Here is a 24,970-nt window from a genome sequence, read left to right as displayed (position 1 = left end):
ACGGATAACTCCAGTTGCCCGAGGTGTGGGAGCGGGGTTCTGGCATATGTTATGGGAATGTTCGAGTATATATGGTTTCTGGGAGGCTGTGTGGAGGGATATACAACTCACAACTCCGTCACTTCCTATTATTAATCCAATAACTTGTCTATTTGCGGTAGATTTGGAAAATTCACACTCATTAAATGTATATGAATATGTACTATGCCTTACCACATTAGCCAAAGTAATAATAGCGAGAGTATGGTTCTCCGCAGATACTCCTAACATATATAAATGGAGAGCGTTGGTTAACGAGGTTGCTCGACATGAACGGCATATGTTTAAAATTCGTGGAGCCATTCATAAATATTAGGAAAAGTGGGATAGATGGTGTACATCAAGATTAAGCAGGGAGGTGGAATGTAGTGAGCCTAGATAGAAGAAGGCAAAGGCATAGATAAGATAACATGGAAATCTGTATATGACCAAAATTAAGAATTAGGAATTAGATCATAGTAATTTCTGTTAATTAGGGAGAGTTTATGAATGATCGCTGTTATTGTACTTGGCTAATGCATACATTTAAGTAAAATGGGAAGAGAGAAAGAGGAGAAAGGAAAAAAAAGAAGATATAAGTAAAATTAATAAAATGTAAATTGATAACAGATGAGGGCTGCTAGGATGGCGAACAAACCAAAATTTTATTTGCTAATTAGATTTATTTATTTATTTATTTTTTGGTAACTCCACTGTGTATAATTGAGGAACAATGTTATATAGAGTCTTGGCTTAAGGGTCCCTTACACAATAGGATAAGGGAAGAATAGAAAGGGAAGTTAAGAGGGAGGGGGGTATATAAATAAATGATTATATAGGGGCACGTAAATTTGACACATAGTAAACACAACTAGTCTATGAAAATAAAAGGAAGACTAGCTGATAAATACACTATATCTCCACGGCACAAATGATTATATTAAGCAGATTAAGGAAAGGGAAGGGAGGACGGGGGGGGGGGGGGGGGGGAATTACATTAAGTATAAATCACAACACTTTATTTTTTTTTTATTTTTTTGGAGTGAAAACTGCTTAGGACTATCTGGGCCAGGCTGTGCATACTATGTATCCATATCTGTAAAAAGTGGAAAATGTATGTTTGTTTGTTATTAATTTGGTTGTTAATTGTTTGTATTTTGCTTTGTATTTTAAAAGTATGAAAACAATAAAAAAATTACTTAATTAAAAAAAGAATCCCATCTACCAAATGGTTCTCGGGACTAGGGGATCAGAATTCAGGAGGCAGAGCAATCTGTCAACGAGTATATAAAACTACATACCAGGTGTGTGGAGCTAGAGCAGTAACCAGCTGCTGGAAGACTGATATCTCTGATTCTGGGAACAGTAGAGACAAGCTACTAGTGTCTTTTGAAGGGGGGGAAGTACCAGCTTTTGGAATATACTCTCAGAAAAACTCTAAGTCAGAGAGAACCTGAAATATCTGACTGGGAAGAGCAATAAACAGGCTTGGATGGGGACCACTGCTTTGAAGTCAGATGTCTCTGGTTCCCAAGGGCCGATTTTTTTAATTCTTGTACCCATGGAAAAAGGGTACCCTCAGTTTTCATGCTAGGGCCCTTAGACTCCTAGGGGGTTTTCAGGGTACTCAGAAACCCCCCTACGTGCGCTACTGAGAAGTACCCGTATCCTCACACTTTAATCATAGTGGGGCAGATGTATTAAGCCTTAACAAGCGATAAATCCAAGGGTAATAAGGAGAGATAAACGTCCAGCCAATCACCTGCCTTCTGCCATGTTACAGCCTGTGTTTGAAAAAAGTCAGTAAGGAGCTGATTGGCTGGATGTTTATCTCTCCTTATCACCCTTGCATTTATCTCTTGATAAGGCTTAATACATCTGCCCAAATATGTGTTACTAGTATGTTATTGCAATAATCTTAATGAAACATTATTTTTTTTTTAAATTCAATATTCTTTATTTGTTTGCTATTTTTCATATAAAAAGATTTGACATAATTTACATACACACATGACATAACTTTACATTGACATGACATTCAGTACATACCTAACATACAACCCCTTAAACATATTCGTGTTACCAAGTCTCATTATTGTACCATTATTTCCTTTCCTAACTCAGCTGTCAAGTCTCAATCATTGTTTCTATTATTTGTTGCATAGTCTTTTTTTTTTTTAAGCTATTATTGGTTCTTCATTGTCTGTACTTGCTAAATACAGGTTCCGCCATCTATCCCACTTATCATGAAATTTCTTACACGTATTTCTAGAGTAAAACATATATTTTTCATGTTTCCTTAATGAAACATTATTACTTGATAATATTTGTACAAACAAAAATCTGATAATTTTAAATATTTGTATTCCAAAATGCAAGTTATTTGATCTTATTTTATCTAATTATATTAATGTAGAATGTATAATTACAGTGTACACTTTGAAGACACTGCCCTGGCGTAGAATTAATGTAGAATGTATAATTACAGTGTACACTTTGAAGACACTGCCCTGGCGTAGAACATATGTTCACACGAAGTCCACGTGACGAAACGCATTGGGGCGTGGCCTGGCGTTGATCGTTCCTGAAGGAGTGTAACCTTTCCAAACAGCTGTGCCTCGTGAGGCTACATGACACTGGGTGTGCTCTAACTTTACTATGAGGTCTGTTTACTGATCCATATTCACTCTTCTTTACGAAAAGACTGAAGAATATCAATTAACTGTTTAATTTCTGGCATAAATATGGTATTAGTATGGCCAGTATGTTTCCACTTATATAGATGTCCAAGATCGGGACCTCAATTAAGTATTTTTCAGAAATTTTTCTCCAATGGATAGATCATTTTATGGTCCTTAGAGATTAAATTCAATTTTTCAAAGGAACAAATAAAGATTCCTGGTATCACCAGCAGTAGTGTTATCCTCTGTGTCCAATGTGAAAGAAACCGAGGAGAACACTACTGCTGGTGATACCAGGAATCTTTTATTTGTTCCTTTGAAAAATTGAATTTAATCTCTAAGGACCATAAAATGATCTATCCATTGGAGAAAAAATTCTGAAAAATACTTAATTGAGGTCAAGATCTTGAACATATATATAAGTGGAAACATACTGGCCATACTAATACCATATTTATGCCAGAAATCAAACAATTCATTGATATTCTTCAGTCTTTTCTTAAAGAAGAGTGAATATGGATCAGTAAACAGACCTCATAGTAAAGTTAGAGCACACCCAGTGGAGAGCTCATTCATTCCTGAGCCACTAACAATAATACCAATACTGACAATTATCCATTGTTGAAATAAGGAGAAACCCCTATACAGATCAATAAAGATATTTTTAAAGCACCCCTGATGAAGTCTCGTAGTGAGACGAAACGCGTAAGTATTTTGTACACCACTATCTAAAAGAAAATCTGTTAAGAAACTATTGTGTGAAAAATTACTTGTTTTAAAAGTGTTTTTTAAAATAAATGTTTTATATTTGAGAAATGTGTCTATGGATGTTTTGAGATAGGAAAGACAATTATAATTACTGTGCGCTATATAGCACTATTGTGGTCGTAATATATATATATATATATTTTTATATATATATATATATATATACACACACACACACACACAAGTAACTAGCTAACATAACCATAATGTCGGCTCGCGAACAGGGCAAAACGTGAAGCTCCATTGGGCGCCATCTAGTGACTGCCAGCATGCACAACATTCTAATTCCCCATAAAGGTGAGGAGCAGCATTATCCTTTTATTATGTCAGATATATTATACAAATGATCCCACAGTATGATAGAGAATATATAGATATAGTCCATATGGTGCTTATACATGATATCATAGAACTGATAAAGAACACATAGAGATATATAATGTACATATTACTGATTATATATATTGTATCACATATGGTATTATACAGTATAATTATGTGACATGTAAATGATTCCTGCCCCTACATTACTGACACATACAATTTTGATGAAAAAGTCTCTTTTTTATACATATAATGTGAACTTTCATGAATTTGTATATTGATTTATGAATACTACACTGTCACACGTAGGATAACACCATATTATTCTATTATATAGTAATATTAACTAATTATATATTGGTCAAATAAAATGTAATCACTAATAACAAGGCAATATTCACAAAAGAATAGTAAAATTGATTGTGTAATTATCAGCATAATCCTATGTATAATATAATTACCTTACTCTGGGGATCATTCCTCTGTCTCTCTCTTACTCCTCCGTCCTCCCAGCTCTCCAACCAGTAACTGATCCTGCAGCTCCTCCATCAGCTCCCAGTGGCCTGATACAGCCTATTTATAGTCACTCCTCCCCATCTCTCCCCAGTAGTTCCCAGGATGCTCTGCAGGAATTCTTACACTAAGAGGTGACATGTAAATTAGGGGCCCATAACATGAGTATACAGTCGAACATAGGTCACAGAAATGCTCTAGGACACTGGCGCATTGAATTACCCTACATACAGAGGATCAACATATGGAGACCTTTAAGATTTTCAGAAAGAATGACTGACAAATCTCTAGGGTGGCAAGCCAATTCTCTTGAATCCGGCTTGGTCAACCGGATAATTTTTTAAATGGAGAGTATAAAGAGAATCTAGGCGCCTTATGTGGTTTATAAAAATATATACAATTTTATTACACCGACAATAAAAAATATATATCAAGAATTCATAAAAAATGCATAAAACAAGTTTTAGCACATACAAGATTTTTTGGGGCAATGCCCGGTATGTTAGGGCAGGTAATGGGGGTTAGGGGAAGGCGAGAAGGTAAGAATGGGGAAAAAAACAGGGAGCAAGTGGGAAATAGTAGGCACTTTAAAACAATAATATATATCACAAAAATTGGACTCTTCTATATATATTTATCTCTTAAAACTGCAGTGAGTACTTAGCTGGGTATGTAGTAAAAAAAATGGTTTCTTTGAAAAAGAAAGTAGAAGTCCTTTCCCTTGGTTAGGAACCAGGAGGTAGAGCAGTAGTCTCTGGGCACAAATGGCAAGGAGGATTGGAGGGTGGTCCCGACGCGTTTCGTCCACTAATGGACTTCTTCTGCTCCCCTTGAAGAAGTCCATTAGTGGACGAAACGCGTCGGGACCACCCTCCAATCCTCCTTGCCATTTGTGCCCAGAGACTACTGCTCTACCTCCTGGTTCCTAACCAAGGGAAAGGACTTCTACTTTCTTTTTCAAAGAAACCATTTTTTTTACTACATACCCAGCTAAGTACTCACTGCAGTTTTAAGAGATAAATATATATAGAAGAGTCCAATTTTTGTGATATATATTATTGTTTTAAAGTGCCTACTATTTCCCACTTGCTCCCTGTTTTTTTCCCCATTCTTACCTTCTCGCCTTCCCCTAACCCCCATTACCTGCCCTAACATACCGGGCATTGCCCCAAAAAATCTTGTATGTGCTAAAACTTGTTTTATGCATTTTTTATGAATTCTTGATATATATTTTTTATTGTCGGTGTAATAAAATTGTATATATTTTTATAAACCACATAAGGCGCCTAGATTCTCTTTATACTCTCCATGAGTATACAGTCATTCACCACAGCAGCTCCTCCTGCCTAGTCCTTGTCTTTTAAATGAGGTATAAATATTCCTTAAGTGACTTACTACAATGATAAATGCTAATTACACCCTGGCAGGGTAACACCTTGTATAGTAATTAGATCACAGCAGCCTCTGGCATCCTGTTATGTCACCAAAGGGGCCTTTTGTTTAGGAGTCACCTATTGTCTGGCCATAGTTTCAGCAGAAAGACTTGTTGTACATATAATTAATATAAGGAAAATCACTCTCTTTTTGTTGGGACACTCTTTTAAATGTATCTCCTCTATTCACATAATAAAATATATTAATTGAAAATAGTATTAGTGGCTATCTACATTAGGACATGTGATAATGCTAGGCAAGTTCTAGAGTTTGTAACCAGTAATGGATAGGAAGGGGAGTTATTCCCACCTATTGAAGGTTACACTAAAACTAAGCTTTTAAAAATCATATATTAAAATATTGCACATATACACACATATATAACTGTCACAGAGAGAAACAAAACATCAATGGTCAAATAATCACATTCAGAGGGATAGTAACAAGTTTGTATATCCCAGGGAGGTGATGTAAAGCGCACTGTTGTTTAGTACAATCTAATTAATTATACTGATACTATGGGGGACATTTTGTAGGATGAGAGATCGGGAAAGTGAGAGATTTGGTAAGAAAACTCCAGTTATTTTAAAGCGGCAATCATTTACTCTGCAAAACCAGTTTGATTTTGCAGTGTAAATGATTGCCACTTAAAAAAAAAAACTATTGATTTCTTAACATATCTCTCACTTTCTAAATCTCTCATCCTATTACATTTCACCCCTATGTATCACTTAGGGCAGTATTCAATGAGGCTGATTCGCCATGTTCTATGGCGATTTTGTGCTATTTTCGTGCTGTAAGGCGATTTTTTGACTAAAACGGTGAATCACCCTAATCAATGACCAGATGGCAAATACATTTCAAGGTTATTATCGCCATGCTTCACCGAGTAGCAATCACTATCTTTTTATGGTGAAGTGGAATGTGAACTTTTAAAATAAAGTGTTTTGTTTTTTACATTTGGTGTAAAAAAATCAGGAATTTTATTCTGAGAAGGGGCATGCTATTTGTATTCATGTGCTTACAGTACATGAATATATATTTAATAAAAAAAAAATATATATATATATTTTTTACACAGAGCAGCCAGCAGGGGGCCGGGGGCCGGGAGCCGAGCCGCTCATTAGATATTCATATATTCACTGCACCCATCATATATAGTGCATCACATAGGGGCGGGTGGCAAAAGACAATGCTAAGAACACTTCAGCAATAGTAATAGTCTTATTTCATGTTTGAATGTTGCCTTCAGCCCGAGAGTAGTCACGTGACTTGATATGAGAGCACACAATTAGTGGTGTAATTACATAATTATCCCAGTGAATGTGCTTTTAGATGGAAACATCACATTTCTAGTGCAAGACAAGTAACTATGACAATATCGGATATAATCTCACACTGTCTTGTCTGCTGTAGGTATATATTTTTCCCAAGATTATCAATCAGTGACTAGTCTAATTTAAGATTATTAATAAAACAATTTCACATCATTTGTATGGACAATTTGTATTTTACATATCCATAAAGGCAGGTAGCCAGGGAATATATTGTCAGGTAACGCAAGAGTTATAATGGCGTCAGTGTCCGTCTTATTACCTGACAGCAGCTTTTATATAACCAAACGTAGTAATAGCAAAGCGCTGGAAATTGTTTTTCCCTGCTGCCGTCTAGAGGGGATACTCAACCCCTCTTTAGAAGTAAATACAAGGTAGATGACGCAAAGGGACACTGGATACTTGGTTTGATAAAAATCAATATAATTTTGATTACTAATACAAACATTTTTTAAACACTTTTAAAAAGTGAGAACACCGGCCGGTGAAATTTACATAAAACAAAATAAATCACATAAAAAAAAGCATTTATATTCAACATACTATTCACTATTCTTAGTGTGCTTTTGGTGTTTTCAGCACAAGCAGGTATTTTTCAGGTGGTTCATATCCACACTCTATCTATCTTTCACATTCAGAATGCAGATAGAAAGCAAAGACAAATATATTGCAGGCTTTTGGCTTGGTTAGGCATGCATGGGGTTAACTTCTGCAAAGCAGGGATTAACGGCAGTCTGGTACTTATGTAATATCTGGGCTCCCGTTTTTCTTATGAGACCGCTGCGCTCGCCATGCTTCGGGCACGGTGGCTCACTGCGCTCTCCACACTATATAAACTCAACTCCATGCGTAGTTGGATAGTAGGGGTATGAAAAAATGGGGTGCATTTAACATGGGAGCCCAGATAATACATAAGTACCGGCAGTCTTTTGTGAGACAATATTAGTCTGTAGATATAAATGTTAGATCTCTCCAAAATCACACTCCAATGCAAACAAATTGCTAGTTTCCAGCCAGATGTTAATGCTCAGTCACTTAGCCATAAAAATAGGCTTTTAGTTGTTAGTGAGCTTTAGAAATATAAATGCGAATAAAGTAAGAGTTATACTTATGCTCCGTGGCTATTCATTTTGTAATCCACTTTAGGGGAGTTTTTGTTCAATTGCCCACGCCGTGAGCGGGGTTCCCGGCTGCTCCGTTTGTCTTGTCAGTCTTGATTCTGAGATAGGACGTTGTCTGAAAGTGCGCTTAAGCAGAACTTGATCACCTAAAGTTGGACACTTCCTGGGGAGGACTGACAGACTGCCGTCATATACTGAGGGATGTTCCGAAATATATGGGAGAACATTGGAGACCAACGTACCCGTAGTGGTGATATGCCATTTTTATATGTTTTTATGTGAGTGCAATTTTATAATAAATATAATTGTTGCGAATATGGAGTTGCCCTATGTATATTTGCTTTGTTTCCCCCAGGGTGCAAGAAATAAACACGAGGGATGAGTCAGAGCTTTGTAATTGGTCCTATATACGACCTCAAAGCTGTTTGCTTTGAACAGAATGTGAGCGCAGCTAGAGGAATTAAAGACATGTCCCTTTTCCCCAAAATCTTATTGTGCGCTATCTTTGTTTCATTTGAGTTACAGAGAAAAAGTACAGTACACCACCTTTCATGTATTGTGACAAGGAAAGTACTATTATTGTATAAAGAGGAGAATGATCAACAAGATGACATCATTATTGGATAATGCTTCACACCCGCTCAAAAACATTTTGACAGATCTGTGTAGCACTTTCAGTGATAGGCTACTTCACCCTCGATGCTCAACGGAGAGATATCGCAGATCGTTCCTTCCGGCTGCAATTAGAATGTACAACTGTCATGGTCTGAAGAAGACCTGCATGTTCCTAGATTCTTGAGTTATATTGTTTGGATCTTATCTTTTTATGTGTGTTCGTATTATTATGCTACTACTCTTATCTGTACTTGAACCTTGCTGTAACACTGAAATTTCTCCATTGTGAGACGAATAAAGGGATTCTATTTCTATTTCTATTTGGGATAACTATCAGCAGCACCACTGTGACGCACAACTGTTTGTTTGCAGTCTTCATATCTAAAAGCAAAGACAGAATATCCTCTATCTATTTTTGAGTTTTACATCAAGTTTTACATCAGAGAAAGATAACTTAAAATCAATTTAAGACCCAACATATCCTTTTATATCATTACTGATTGGCATTATGGTTGTGTAAATATGTCTATAACTGTTATAATTTAAAACACTTTCATTTTCCTGCTGATATGTAGAACAAGTCTTTCTGCTGAAACTCTGCCCAAACAATAAATAAAAGGTCCAATTAATCTAATTACAATACAAGGTGTTACCCTGCCAGTGTAAAATTAGCATTTCCTATTGTAGTAAGTGACTTTAGGAATATTTACACCTCATTTACAAGACAAGGAGCTCGGCAGGAGGAGCTGCTGTGGTGAATGACTGTATACTAATGTTATGTGACCCTAATTTACATGTCACCTCTCAGTGTAAGAATTCCTGCAGGGCATCCTGGGAACTACTGGGGAGAGATGGGGAGGAGTGACTATAAATAGGCTGTATCAGGCCACTGGGAGCTGATGGAGGAGCTGCTGGATCAGTTACTGGTTGGAGAGCTGGGAGGACGGAGGAGTAAGAGAGACAGAGGAAGGATCCCCAGAGTAAGGTAATTATATTATACATGATAATATACTGATAAATATACAATCATTTTTAGATATTATTTTAGAGATATCATCTTATCAGTAAGTCAAGTTTTATTTGACAAATATATAAATTGTTATTATTACTATATGATAGAATTTTATTTAAAAGGTGCATTACTGTGAACGTTGGGCCTAATTCAACATGGGTCACTATTTATTATAATTGCAATCCTACCGATTATTGAATAACTGCGCATGTGTAGCATCCACATTGCACATTGACACATGCAGTTTGTGAATAAATATCCATATACATAGCCGTCACAGATTGATTGAAAGGAAGACAATGTTTAGGAGTGGAAACATGGGGTTCTCTAGTTGTGCTTGTGAATATGCTGGGGTGCCAATGTGATTCTGGGGAGGGTCTCTGATGTCAGCGATGACCACTTCCAGTCTGGCTCTTTATCAGATTATTGGAAGCTTTGGGCAACCCATACAATAGGGCAATATCACATACAATCCTTCGATTTTGATCGCATCTGTGCGATAAATCGAAGGACAGTATGCAAAATTATGGGTCCCCTGATGCGATGCGTGGGCCCGCCTATTGTATGTAGCATCGAAAGATATTATGTCCTGCACATAATATTTATCTAAATGCATGAACGATGGCATGTGGTTTTTAACAAACATAGCCTTACCTTGTCCCCATAAAATTCAGCTGGGGACAAGAAATGTCTCATAGGGTTGTGTTAACCCGCAATCTGAGAAACATCAAACATCCCTGCTGATACATTTATACATTTTTTTGGTACGTGGTCAAGTGTTCAGCTGGCAATATCAGTGCACCCAGACTTAATGAGACAAGTGTTCAGCTGGCAATATCAGTGCACCCAGACTTAATGAGACAAGTGTTCAGCTGGCAATATCAGTGCACCCAGACTTAATGAGACTGTCAATTAAAATGTCTTAATACATATACTAGCAAATTATAAAAAATATTTAAAGAGTGCCCCAAAAAGAGAGTCATCTTTTCTCCTTTGTTTTTTTTGACTATTATATTGCACTATTACTTGACCACTGTATTTGCTATGATATACCATTTAGATATTTGCCTATTGCCCTGCATATATAACACTCTTGCATGTATAGAATAATGTACCATTACAATGGAGTTTAATTTAAAAAAGTATTAAATCTAACCTAGTAATCTTTATAATTAATAAGTTGACTTTTTCTTGTTACAGGACAATTAAAATACAGGATATTAGAATACATTGTTGAATGGACAATCTCTGATAAATCCAACCACAGACGTAATTTCTTCTTACACCGCTGGAGGATTCACTAAAGTTACTCTCATATTCTGCCTATTTGTATCTCATATAATGATGAGTCTGACAGAAGAGAGACCACATCTGTGCTCGGAGTGTGACAAATGCTTTACATGTAAATCACAGCTTCTCAGACATCAGAGGAATCACACAGGAGAGAGACCATATCTGTGCTCTGAGTGTGACAAATGCTTTACACAAAAATCATATCTTCTCATCCATCAGAGGAGTCACACAGGAGAGAGACCGTATCTGTGCTCTGAGTGTGACAAATGCTTTACATGTAAATCAGATCTTCACAGACATCAGAGGAGTCACACAGGAGAGAGACCACATCTGTGCTCTGAGTGTGGCAAACGCTTTACACGTAAATCATATCTTCTCATCCATCAGATGAGTCATACAGGAGTGCAACCATTTACATGTTCTGAGTGTAGCAAATGTTTTTCTCAGAAGTCACATCTTGTCACACATCAGAGGACTCACACAGGGGAGAAACCATTTACATGCTCTGAATGTAGCAAATGTTTTACTTCCAAGCGAGATCTTGTTCGACATCACGGGACTCACACAGGAGAGAAACCATTTACATGCTCTGAATGTAGCAAATGTTTTACCTCCAGTCAAGATCTTGTTCGACATCAGAGGATTCACACAGGAGAGAAACCATTTACATGCTCTGAATGTAGCAAGTGTTTTTCCCAGATGTCATATCTTGTTATACATCAGATGAGTCACACAGGAGCAAGACCACATATGTGCTCTGAGTGTGAAAAATGCTTTACATGTAAATCTAATCTTTTCAGACATCAGAGGATTCACACAGGAGAGAAACCATTTACATGTTCTGAATGTAACAAGTGTTTTATCACCAAACTAGAACTTGTTCGACACCAGATGAGTCACACAGGAGAGAGACCACATATGTGCTGAGTGTGAAAAAAGCTTTACATGTAAATCTAATCTTCTCAGACATCAGATGAGTCATGCAGGAGAGAAACCATTCATATGTTCTGATTGTAACAAGTGTTTTATCACCAAACCAGAACTTGGAAGTAAGACAAGACATTTATTCCTCCAGCACACAGAGTGGTATTAGTAACCAATCTTGAACACTACATGATAATAAAATTCAGAGATATTGGTTACATATATACCTGCACAGGAGTATGATATGCCCCCAAGCCACATCAAGTCTTCTCTGTATATTGGGGGTCATAAGCTAGGAAGCCCAGTGCAGCACGCCAGTAAGATACTATAGTGTTAATAAATATTAGTGATAGGAAGCCGAAGCTATATATAGAGAGAGATAAAATAAAAAAAAAATGAAATGTAATTAAAATAGAAGAGAGATAGTGTTAGTGAGTGAAAAGACCCCACGATCTGGTAGAGATGGGACCCAATCGCCTGATCCTATATACCACTGCAACCACCCGCCGATGGTGGGCATAGGGTGGAACATATGATCTCTTATACACTGGGATGTAATATGTGTAAATAAGCGAGCGCTTTATATATAAAGATCTGGCCTGGTCTCGATAGGGCAGATATATAGTCAAGGAGTGTTTAGATCTTTCCAACAACTGAAGGAGAGTTATGGAATATCAAACAATAACCTGTACAGGTATCTTCAATTAAGACACGCAGTAGAAGCCCAGTTTCCACAGGGCCCCCCGGAGATTTGTAATTCACCCATAAAGAAGGTGTTACTTAAACTAGGACAGAAAGGAAAAATGTCTAAACTATATGAATTAATTAATCAAGAGGTTATCCCGGATCAATTTGCCAAGCTTCGGTTGAAGTGGGAAATAGATCTGGGATCTCTCTCTAATGAACAATGGGAACAAATACTAGGATCAATAAGGCACACTACTCCGTGCATTAGATTCAGGCAAACTTTTTTTTACATCCTTCATAGAGCCTATCGGACGCCGGTATTTCTCCGGCGGGTAGGCTTTACGGATAACTCCAGTTGCCCGAGGTGTGGGAGCGGGGTTCTGGCATATGTTATGGGAATGTTCGAGTATATATGGTTTCTGGGAGGCTGTGTGGAGGGATATACAACTCACAACTCCGTCACTTCCTATTATTAATCCAATAACTTGTCTATTTGCGGTAGATTTGGAAAATTCATACTCATTAAATGTATATGAATATGTACTATGCCTTACCACATTAGCCAAAGTAATAATAGCGAGAGTATGGTTCTCCGCAGATACTCCTAACATATATAAATGGAGAGCGTTGGTTAACGAGGTTGCTCGACATGAACGGCATATGTTTAAAATTCGTGGAGCCATTCATAAATATTAGGAAAAGTGGGATAGATGGTGTACATCAAGATTAAGCAGGGAGGTGGAATGTAGTGAGCCTAGATAGAAGAAGGCAAAGGCATAGATAAGATAACATGGAAATCTGTATATGACCAAAATTAAGAATTAGGAATTAGATCATAGTAATTTCTGTTAATTAGGGAGAGTTTATGAATGATCGCTGTTATTGTACTTGGCTAATGCATACATTTAAGTAAAATGGGAAGAGAGAAAGAGGAGAAAGGAAAAAAAAGAAGATATAAGTAAAATTAATAAAATGTAAATTGATAACAGATGAGGGCTGCTAGGATGGCGAACAAACCAAAATTTTATTTGCTAATTAGATTTATTTATTTATTTATTTTTTGGTAACTCCACTGTGTATAATTGAGGAACAATGTTATATAGAGTCTTGGCTTAAGGGTCCCTTACACAATAGGATAAGGGAAGAATAGAAAGGGAAGTTAAGAGGGAGGGGGGTATATAAATAAATGATTATATAGGGGCACGTAAATTTGACACATAGTAAACACAACTAGTCTATGAAAATAAAAGGAAGACTAGCTGATAAATACACTATATCTCCACGGCACAAATGATTATATTAAGCAGATTAAGGAAAGGGAAGGGAGGAAGGGGGGGGGGGGGAATTACATTAAGTATAAATCACAACACTTTATTTTTTTTTATTTTTTTGGAGTGAAAACTGCTTAGGACTATCTGGGCCAGGCTGTGCATACTATGTATCCATATCTGTAAAAAGTGGAAAATTTATGTTTGTTTGTTATTAATTTGGTTGTTAATTGTTTGTATTTTGCTTTGTATTTTAAAAGTATGAAAACAATAAAAAAATTACTTAATTAAAAAAAGAATCCCATCTACCAAATGGTTCTCGGGACTAGGGGATCAGAATTCAGGAGGCAGAGCAATCTGTCAACGAGTATATAAAACTACATACCAGGTGTGTGGAGCTAGAGCAGTAACCAGCTGCTGGAAGACTGATATCTCTGATTCTGGGAACAGTAGAGACAAGCTACTAGTGTCTTTTGAAGGGGGGGAAGTACCAGCTTTTGGAATATACTCTCAGAAAAACTCTAAGTCAGAGAGAACCTGAAATATCTGACTGGGAAGAGCAATAAACAGGCTTGGATGGGGACCACTGCTTTGAAGTCAGATGTCTCTGGTTCCCAAGGGCCGATTTTTTTAATTCTTGTACCCATGGAAAAAGGGTACCCTCAGTTTTCATGCTAGGGCCCTTAGACTCCTAGGGGGTTTTCAGGGTACTCAGAAACCCCCCTACGTGCGCTACTGAGAAGTACCCGTATCCTCACACTTTAATCATAGTGGGGCAGATGTATTAAGCCTTAACAAGCGATAAATCCAAGGGTAATAAGGAGAGATAAACGTCCAGCCAATCACCTGCCTTCTGCCATGTTACAGCCTGTGTTTGAAAAAAGTCAGTAAGGAGCTGATTGGCTGGATGTTTATCTCTCCTTATCACCCTTGCATTTATCTCTTGATAAGGCTTAATACATCTGCCCAAATATGTGTTACTAGTATGTTATTGCAATAATCTTAATGAAACATTATTTTTTTTTTAAATTCAATATTCTTTATTTGTTTGCTATTTTTCATATAAAAAGATTTGACATAATTTACATACACACATGACATAACTTTACATTGACATGACATTCAGTACATACCTAACATACAACCCCTTAAACATATTCGTGTTACCAAGTCTCATTATTGTACCATTATTTCCTTTCCTAACTCAGCTGTCAAGTCTCAATCATTGTTTCTATTATTTGTTGCATAGTCTTTTTTTTTTTTAAGCTATTATTGGTTCTTCATTGTCTGTACTTGCTAAATACAGGTTCCGCCATCTATCCCACTTATCATGAAATTTCTTACACGTATTTCTAGAGTAAAACATATATTTTTCATGTTTCCTTAATGAAACATTATTACTTGATAATATTTGTACAAACAAAAATCTGATAATTTTAAATATTTGTATTCCAAAATGCAAGTTATTTGATCTTATTTTATCTAATTATATTAATGTAGAATGTATAATTACAGTGTACACTTTGAAGACACTGCCCTGGCGTAGAATTAATGAAGAATGTATAATTACAGTGTACACTTTGAAGACACTGCCCTGGCGTAGAACATATGTTCACACGAAGTCCACGTGACGAAACGCATTGGGGCGTGGCCTGGCGTTGATCGTTCCTGAAGGAGTGTAACCTTTCCAAACAGCTGTGCCTCGTGAGGCTACATGACACTGGGTGTGCTCTAACTTTACTATGAGGTCTGTTTACTGATCCATATTCACTCTTCTTTACGAAAAGACTGAAGAATATCAATTAACTGTTTAATTTCTGGCATAAATATGGTATTAGTATGGCCAGTATGTTTCCACTTATATAGATGTCCAAGATCGGGACCTCAATTAAGTATTTTTCAGAAATTTTTCTCCAATGGATAGATCATTTTATGGTCCTTAGAGATTAAATTCAATTTTTCAAAGGAACAAATAAAGATTCCTGGTATCACCAGCAGTAGTGTTATCCTCTGTGTCCAATGTGAAAGAAACCGAGGAGAACACTACTGCTGGTGATACCAGGAATCTTTTATTTGTTCCTTTGAAAAATTGAATTTAATCTCTAAGGACCATAAAATGATCTATCCATTGGAGAAAAAATTCTGAAAAATACTTAATTGAGGTCAAGATCTTGAACATATATATAAGTGGAAACATACTGGCCATACTAATACCATATTTATGCCAGAAATCAAACAATTCATTGATATTCTTCAGTCTTTTCTTAAAGAAGAGTGAATATGGATCAGTAAACAGACCTCATAGTAAAGTTAGAGCACACCCAGTGGAGAGCTCATTCATTCCTGAGCCACTAACAATAATACCAATACTGACAATTATCCATTGTTGAAATAAGGAGAAACCCCTATACAGATCAATAAAGATATTTTTAAAGCACCCCTGATGAAGTCTCGTAGTGAGACGAAACGCGTAAGTATTTTGTACACCACTATCTAAAAGAAAATCTGTTAAGAAACTATTGTGTGAAAAATTACTTGTTTTAAAAGTGTTTTTTAAAATAAATGTTTTATATTTGAGAAATGTGTCTATGGATGTTTTGAGATAGGAAAGACAATTATAATTACTGTGCGCTATATAGCACTATTGTGGTCGTAATATATATATATATATATATATATATATATATATATATATATATATATATATTTTTATATATATATATATATATATATATATACACACACACACACACACAAGTAACTAGCTAACATAACCATAATGTCGGCTCGCGAACAGGGCAAAACGTGAAGCTCCATTGGGCGCCATCTAGTGACTGCCAGCATGCACAACATTCTAATTCCCCATAAAGGTGAGGAGCAGCATTATCCTTTTATTATGTCAGATATATTATACAAATTATCCCACAGTATGATAGAGAATATATAGATATAGTCCATATGGTGCTTATACATGATATCATAGAACTGATAAAGAACACATAGAGATATATAATGTACATATTACTGATTATATATATTGTATCACATATGGTATTATACAGTATAATTATGTGACATGTAAATGATTCCTGCCCCTACATTACTGACACATACAATTTTGATGAAAAAGTCTCTTTTTTATACATATAATGTGAACTTTCATGAATTTGTATATTGATTTATGAATACTACACTGTCACACGTAGGATAACACCATATTATTCTATTATATAGTAATATTAACTAATTATATATTGGTCAAATAAAATGTAATCACTAATAACAAGGCAATATTCACAAAAGAATAGTAAAATTGATTGTGTAATTATCAGCATAATCCTATGTATAATATAATTACCTTACTCTGGGGATCCTTCCTCTGTCTCTCTCTTACTCCTCCGTCCTCCCAGCTCTCCAACCAGTAACTGATCCTGCAGCTCCTCCATCAGCTCCCAGTGGCCTGATACAGCCTATTTATAGTCACTCCTCCCCATCTCTCCCCAGTAGTTCCCAGGATGCTCTGCAGGAATTCTTACACTAAGAGGTGACATGTAAATTAGGGGCCCATAACATGAGTATACAGTCATTCACCACAGCAGCTCCTCCTGCCTAGTCCTTGTCTTTTAAATGAGGTATAAATATTCCTTAAGTGACTTACTACAATGATAAATGCTAATTACACCCTGGCAGGGTAACACCTTGTATAGTAATTAGATCACAGCAGCCTCTGGCATCCTGTTATGTCACCAAAGGGGCCTTTTGTTTAGGAGTCACCTATTGTCTGGCCATAGTTTCAGCAGAAAGACTTGTTGTACATATAATTAATATAAGGAAAATCACTCTCTTTTTGTTGGGACACTCTTTTAAATGTATCTCCTCTATTCACATAATAAAATATATTAATTGAAAATAGTATTAGTGGCTATCTACATTAGGACATGTGATAATGCTAGGCAAGTTCTAGAGTTTGTAACCAGTAATGGATAGGAAGGGGAGTTATTCCCACCTATTGAAGGTTACACTAAAACTAAGCTTTTAAAAATCATATATTAAAATATTGCACATATACACACATATATAACTGTCACAGAGAGAAACAAAACATCAATGGTCAAATAATCACATTCAGAGGGATAGTAACAAGTTTGTATATCCCAGGGAGGTGATGTAAAGCGCACTGTTGTTTAGTACAATCTAATTAATTATACTGATACTATGGGGGACATTTTGTAGGATGAGAGATCGGGAAAGTGAGAGATTTGGTAAGAAAACTCCAGTTATTTTAAAGCGGCAATCATTTACTCTGCAAAACCAGTTTGATTTTGCAGTGTAAATGATTGCCACTTTAAAAAAAAAACTATTGATTTCTTAACATATCTCTCACTTTCTAAATCTCTCATCCTATTACATTTCACCCCTATGTATCACTTAGGGCAGTATTCAATGAGGCTGATTCGCCATGTTCTATGGCGATTTTGTGCTATTTTCGTGCTGTAAGGCGATTTTTTGACTAAAACGGTGAATCACCCTAATCAATGACCAGATGGCAAATACATTTCAAGGTTATTATCGCCATGCTTCACCGAGTAGCAATCACTATCTTTTTATGGTGAAGTGGAATGTGAACTTTTAAAATAAAGTGTTTTGTTTTTTACATTTGGTGTAAAAAAATCAGGAATTTTATTCTGAGAAGGGGCATGCTATTTGTATTCATGTGCTTACAGTACATGAATATATATTTAATAAAAAAAAAAAATATATATATATTTTTTACACAGAGCAGCCAGCAGGGGGCCGGGGGCCGGGAGCCGAGCCGCTCATTAGATATTCATATATTCACTGCACCCATCATATATAGTGCATCACATAGGGGCGGGTGGCAAAAGACAATGCTAAGAACACTTCAGCAATAGTAATAGTCTTATTTCATGTTTGAATGTTGCCTTCAGCCCGAGAGTAGTCACGTGACTTGATATGAGAGCACACAATTAGTGGTGTAATTACATAATTATCCCAGTGAATGTGCTTTTAGATGGAAACATCACATTTCTAGTGCAAGACAAGTAACTATGACAATATCGGATATAATCTCACACTGTCTTGTCTGCTGTAGGTATATATTTTTCCCAAGATTATCAATCAGTGACTAGTCTAATTTAAGATTATTAATAAAACAATTTCACATCATTTGTATGGACAATTTGTATTTTACATATCCATAAAGGCAGGTAGCCAGGGAATATATTGTCAGGTAACGCAAGAGTTATAATGGCGTCAGTGTCCGTCTTATTACCTGACAGCAGCTTTTATATAACCAAACGTAGTAATAGCAAAGCGCTGGAAATTGTTTTTCCCTGCTGCCGTCTAGAGGGGATACTCAACCCCTCTTTAGAAGTAAATACAAGGTAGATGACGCAAAGGGACACTGGATACTTGGTTTGATAAAAATCAATATAATTTTGATTACTAATACAAACATTTTTTAAACACTTTTAAAAAGTGAGAACACCGGCCGGTGAAATTTACATAAAACAAAATAAATCACATAAAAAAAAGCATTTATATTCAACATACTATTCACTATTCTTAGTGTGCTTTTGGTGTTTTCAGCACAAGCAGGTATTTTTCAGGTGGTTCATATCCACACTCTATCTATCTTTCACATTCAGAATGCAGATAGAAAGCAAAGACAAATATATTGCAGGCTTTTGGCTTGGTTAGGCATGCATGGGGTTAACTTCTGCAAAGCAGGGATTAACGGCAGTCTGGTACTTATGTAATATCTGGGCTCCCGTTTTTCTTATGAGACCGCTGCGCTCGCCATGCTTCGGGCACGGTGGCTCACTGCGCTCTCTACACTATATAAACTCAACTCCATGCGTAGTTGGATAGTAGGGGTATGAAAAAATGGGGTGCATTTAACATGGGAGCCCAGATAATACATAAGTACCGGCAGTCTTTTGTGAGACAATATTAGTCTGTAGATATAAATGTTAGATCTCTCCAAAATCACACTCCAATGCAAACAAATTGCTAGTTTCCAGCCAGATGTTAATGCTCAGTCACTTAGCCATAAAAATAGGCTTTTAGTTGTTAGTGAGCTTTAGAAATATAAATGCGAATAAAGTAAGAGTTATACTTATGCTCCGTGGCTATTCATTTTGTAATCCACTTTAGGGGAGTTTTTGTTCAATTGCCCACGCCGTGAGCGGGGTTCCCGGCTGCTCCGTTTGTCTTGTCAGTCTTGATTCTGAGATAGGACGTTGTCTGAAAGTGCGCTTAAGCAGAACTTGATCACCTAAAGTTGGACACTTCCTGGGGAGGACTGACAGACTGCCGTCATATACTGAGGGATGTTCCGAAATATATGGGAGAACATTGGAGACCAACGTACCCGTAGTGGTGATATGCCATTTTTATATGTTTTTATGTGAGTGCAATTTTATAATAAATATAATTGTTGCGAATATGGAGTTGCCCTATGTATATTTGCTTTGTTTCCCCCAGGGTGCAAGAAATAAACACGAGGGATGAGTCAGAGCTTTGTAATTGGTCCTATATACGACCTCAAAGCTGTTTGCTTTGAACAGAATGTGAGCGCAGCTAGAGGAATTAAAGACATGTCCCTTTTCCCCAAAATCTTATTGTGCGCTATCTTTGTTTCATTTGAGTTACAGAGAAAAAGTACAGTACACCACCTTTCATGTATTGTGACAAGGAAAGTACTATTATTGTATAAAGAGGAGAATGATCAACAAGATGACATCATTATTGGATAATGCTTCACACCCGCTCAAAAACATTTTGACAGATCTGTGTAGCACTTTCAGTGATAGGCTACTTCACCCTCGATGCTCAACGGAGAGATATCGCAGATCGTTCCTTCCGGCTGCAATTAGAATGTACAACTGTCATGGTCTGAAGAAGACCTGCATGTTCCTAGATTCTTGAGTTATATTGTTTGGATCTTATCTTTTTATGTGTGTTCGTATTATTATGCTACTACTCTTATCTGTACTTGAACCTTGCTGTAACACTGAAATTTCTCCATTGTGAGACGAATAAAGGGATTCTATTTCTATTTCTATTTGGGATAACTATCAGCAGCACCACTGTGACGCACAACTGTTTGTTTGCAGTCTTCATATCTAAAAGCAAAGACAGAATATCCTCTATCTATTTTTGAGTTTTACATCAAGTTTTACATCAGAGAAAGATAACTTAAAATCAATTTAAGACCCAACATATCCTTTTATATCATTACTGATTGGCATTATGGTTGTGTAAATATGTCTATAACTGTTATAATTTAAAACACTTTCATTTTCCTGCTGATATGTAGAACAAGTCTTTCTGCTGAAACTCTGCCCAAACAATAAATAAAAGGTCCAATTAATCTAATTACAATACAAGGTGTTACCCTGCCAGTGTAAAATTAGCATTTCCTATTGTAGTAAGTGACTTTAGGAATATTTACACCTCATTTACAAGACAAGGAGCTCGGCAGGAGGAGCTGCTGTGGTGAATGACTGTATACTAATGTTATGTGACCCTAATTTACATGTCACCTCTCAGTGTAAGAATTCCTGCAGGGCATCCTGGGAACTACTGGGGAGAGATGGGGAGGAGTGACTATAAATAGGCTGTATCAGGCCACTGGGAGCTGATGAAGGAGCTGCTGGGTCAGTTACTGGTTGGAGAGCTAAGAAGACGGAGGAGTAAGAGAGAGACAGAGGAAGGATCCCCAGAGTAAGGTAATTATATTATACATGATAATATACTGATAAATATACAATCATTTTTAGATATTATTTTAGAGATATCATCTTATCAGTAAGTCAAGTTTTATTTGACAAATATATAAATTGTTATTATTACTATATGATAGAATTTTATTTAAAAGGTGCATTACTGGGAACGTTGGACCTAATTCAACATGGGTTACTATTTATTGAAATTGCAATCCTACCGATTATTGAATAACTGCAATTTGTGAATAAATATCCATATACATAGCCGTCACAGATTGATTGAAAGGAAGACAATGTTTAGGAGTGGAAACATGGGGTTCTCTGGTTGTGCTTGTGAATATGCTGGGGTGCCAATGTGATTCTGGGGAGGGTCTCTGATGTCAGCGATGAACACTTCCAGTCTGGCTCTTTATCAGATTATTGTAAGCTTTGGGCAACCCATACAATAGGGCAATATCACATCCAATCCTTCGATTTTGATCGCATCTGTGCGATAAATCGAAGGACAGTATGCAAAATTATGGGTCCCCTGATGCGATGCGTGGGCCCGCCTATTGTATGTAGCATCGAAAAATATTATGTCCTGCACATAATATTTATCTAAATGCATGAACGATGGCATGTGGTTTTTAACAAACATAGCCTTACCTTGTCCCCATAAAATTCAGCTGGGGACAAGGAATGTCTCATAGGGTTGTGTTAACCCGCAATCTGAGAAACATCAAACATCCCTGCTGATACATTTATAAATTTTTTGGTACGTGGTCAAGTGTTTAGCTGGCAATATCAGTGCACCCAGACTTAATGAGACTGTCAATTAAAATGTCTTAATACATATACTAGCAAATTATGAAAATTATTTAAAGAGTGCCCCAAAAAGAGAGTCATCTTTTCTCCTTTTGTTTTTTTGACTATTATATTGCACTATTACTTGACCACTGTATTTGCTATGATATACCATTCAGATATTTGCCTATTGCCCTGCATATACAACACTCTTGCATGTATAGAATAATGTACCATTACAATGGAGTTTAATTTAAAAAAAAGTATTAAATCTACCCTAGTAATCTTTATAATTAATAAGTTGACTTTTTCTTGTTACAGGACAATTAAAATACAGGATATTAGAATACATTGTTGAATGGACAATCTCTGATAAATCCAACCACAGACGTAATTTCTTCTTACACCGCTGGAGGATTCACTAAAGTTACTCTCATATTCTGCCTATTTGTATCTCATATAATATATGATGAGTCTGACAGAAGAAAGACCACATCTGTGCCTGGAGTGTGACAAATGCTTTACATGTAAATCACAGCTTCTCAGACATCAGAGGAATCACACAGGAGAGAGACCATATCTGTGCTCTGAGTGTGACAAATGCTTTACACAAAAATCATATCTTCTCATCCATCAGAGGAGTCACACAGGAGAGAGACCATATCTGTGCTCTGAGTGTGACAAATGCTTTACATGTAAATCAGATCTTCACAGACATCAGAGGAGTCACACAGGAGAGAGACCACATCTGTGCTCTGAGTGTGGCAAACGCTTTACACGTAAATCATATCTTCTCATCCATCAGATGAGTCATACAGGAGTGCAACCATTTACATGTTCTGAGTGTAGCAAATGTTTTTCTCAGAAGTCACATCTTGTCACACATCAGAGGACTCACACAGGGGAGAAACCATTTACATGCTCTGAATGTAGCAAATGTTTTACTTCCAAGCGAGATCTTGTTCGACATCACGGGACTCACACAGGAGAGAAACCATTTACATGCTCTGAATGTAGCAAATGTTTTACCTCCAGTCAAGATCTTGTTCGACATCAGAGGATTCACACAGGACAGAAACCATTTACATGCTCTGAATGTAGCAAGTGTTTTTCCCAGATGTCATATCTTGTTATACATCAGATGAGTCACACAGGAGCAAGACCACATATGTGCTCTGAGTGTGAAAAATGCTTTACATGTAAATCTAATCTTCTCAGACATCAGATGAGTCACGCAGGAGAGAAACCATTCATATGTTCTGATTGTAACAAGTGTTTTATCACCAAACCAGAACTTGGAAGTAAGACAAGACATTTATTCCTCCAGCACACAGAGTGGTATTAGTAACCAATCTTGAACACTACATGATAATAAAATTCAGAGATATTGGTTACATATATACCTGCGCAGGTGTATGATATGCCCCCAAGCCACATCAAGGCTTCTCTGTATATTGGGGGTCATAAGCTAGGAAGCCCAGTGCAGCACGCCAGTAAGATACTATAGTGTTAATAAATATTAGTGATAGGAAGCCGAAGCTATATATAGAGAGAGATAAAAAAAAAAATGAAATGTAATTAAAATAGAAGAGAGATAGTGTTAGTGAGTGAAAAGACCCCACGATCTGGTAGAGATGGGACCCAATCGCCTGATCCTATATACCACTGCAACCACCCACCGATGGTGGGCATAGGGTGGAACATATGATCTCTTATACACTGGGATGTAATATGTGTAAATAAGCGAGCGCTTTATATATAAAGATCTGCTGAGCAGCACACACCTGGTGATTTCCGCCTGCTGCCCTGAATCCAACCTCACCACTGTGCTGGTCCAGTAATAGGATCGATACGCTACACAGTGAATACCACTAGTATTGCCGTATAATAGAGATTGTTATAAACAAACCCCAGTAACTCTGTGACAACTAGTTCACTCGCTACTTATATAATTGAAAATTTAAATTGATACAGCTTTCTTCTGGATGTGAGCCAATTTGATACTGTGTATACACTCAAGCAAGACACCGACAGGCAGCCACTGTTTGGTATATGACTATAACGTCCCCCGAGTGTGATATAGGCAACACAGCCAACACGCAGGGAAGAGACTCTTTAATAATAAAAGTTCAATAAAGAATAAAAGTGCTAAGGGACGCCGCATGAGCCCAAGTTTTTAAATTGCACTTATCCTCACTTGTCCTTGTTTCATGTTTTATGTAGTATTGTCATATTTCTCAGCTCTTTTTTAAACATTTGACCCAATAAAAGGTATATTTTAAGTCTTGTAATTTACCTAAGGTGCACCACTACTGAGACAAACTTTGCTTCCTCTCCATTTCTTGCCCTCTCAATTATTAGGGCAGAGCAACTTGTTTGAATATTTGGCAGATCTGACAGTGTGTTATGAAGAAAATGGTTAAGTGAGGGGCCCTATAGAG

General features: G+C 36.7%; 1 protein-coding gene across 1 annotated transcript; it reads left to right on the top strand.

Annotated features, from left to right (window-relative positions):
• Positions 1–8,571: 8,571 nt before the first annotated feature.
• On the top strand, positions 8,572–24,952 carry LOC146073302 (uncharacterized). The gene is made up of 4 exons (XM_083180480.1): positions 8,572–8,634; positions 11,234–11,460; positions 23,043–23,542; positions 24,891–24,952. The coding sequence occupies exons 1-4, from the start codon at positions 8,572–8,574 to the stop codon at positions 24,950–24,952; spliced, it is 852 nt and encodes a 283-aa protein (XP_083036606.1).
• The last annotated feature ends 18 nt before the right edge of the window (positions 24,953–24,970 follow it).

Source organism: Crinia signifera, chromosome 4 (genome assembly GCF_055691185.1).
Source record: "Crinia signifera chromosome 4, ASM5569118v1, whole genome shotgun sequence".
In the NCBI taxonomy this organism is placed as follows: Eukaryota; Metazoa; Chordata; class Amphibia; order Anura; family Myobatrachidae; genus Crinia; species Crinia signifera.
This window is presented reverse-complemented; position numbering and strand designations above follow the sequence as displayed.

Coding starts and splice junctions, on each gene's coding strand:
- LOC146073302 (XM_083180480.1), top strand. CDS start 8,572: ATGAGTCAGAGCTTTGTAATTGGTCCTATATACGACCTCAAAGCTGTT. Junction 8,635..11,233: donor CTGTTTGCTTTGAACAGAAT/GTGAGCGCAGCT, acceptor TGTAAATCACAG/CTTCTCAGACATCAGAGGAA. Junction 11,461..23,042: donor CATCTGTGCTCTGAGTGTGG/CAAACGCTTTAC, acceptor CCTGGAGTGTGA/CAAATGCTTTACATGTAAAT.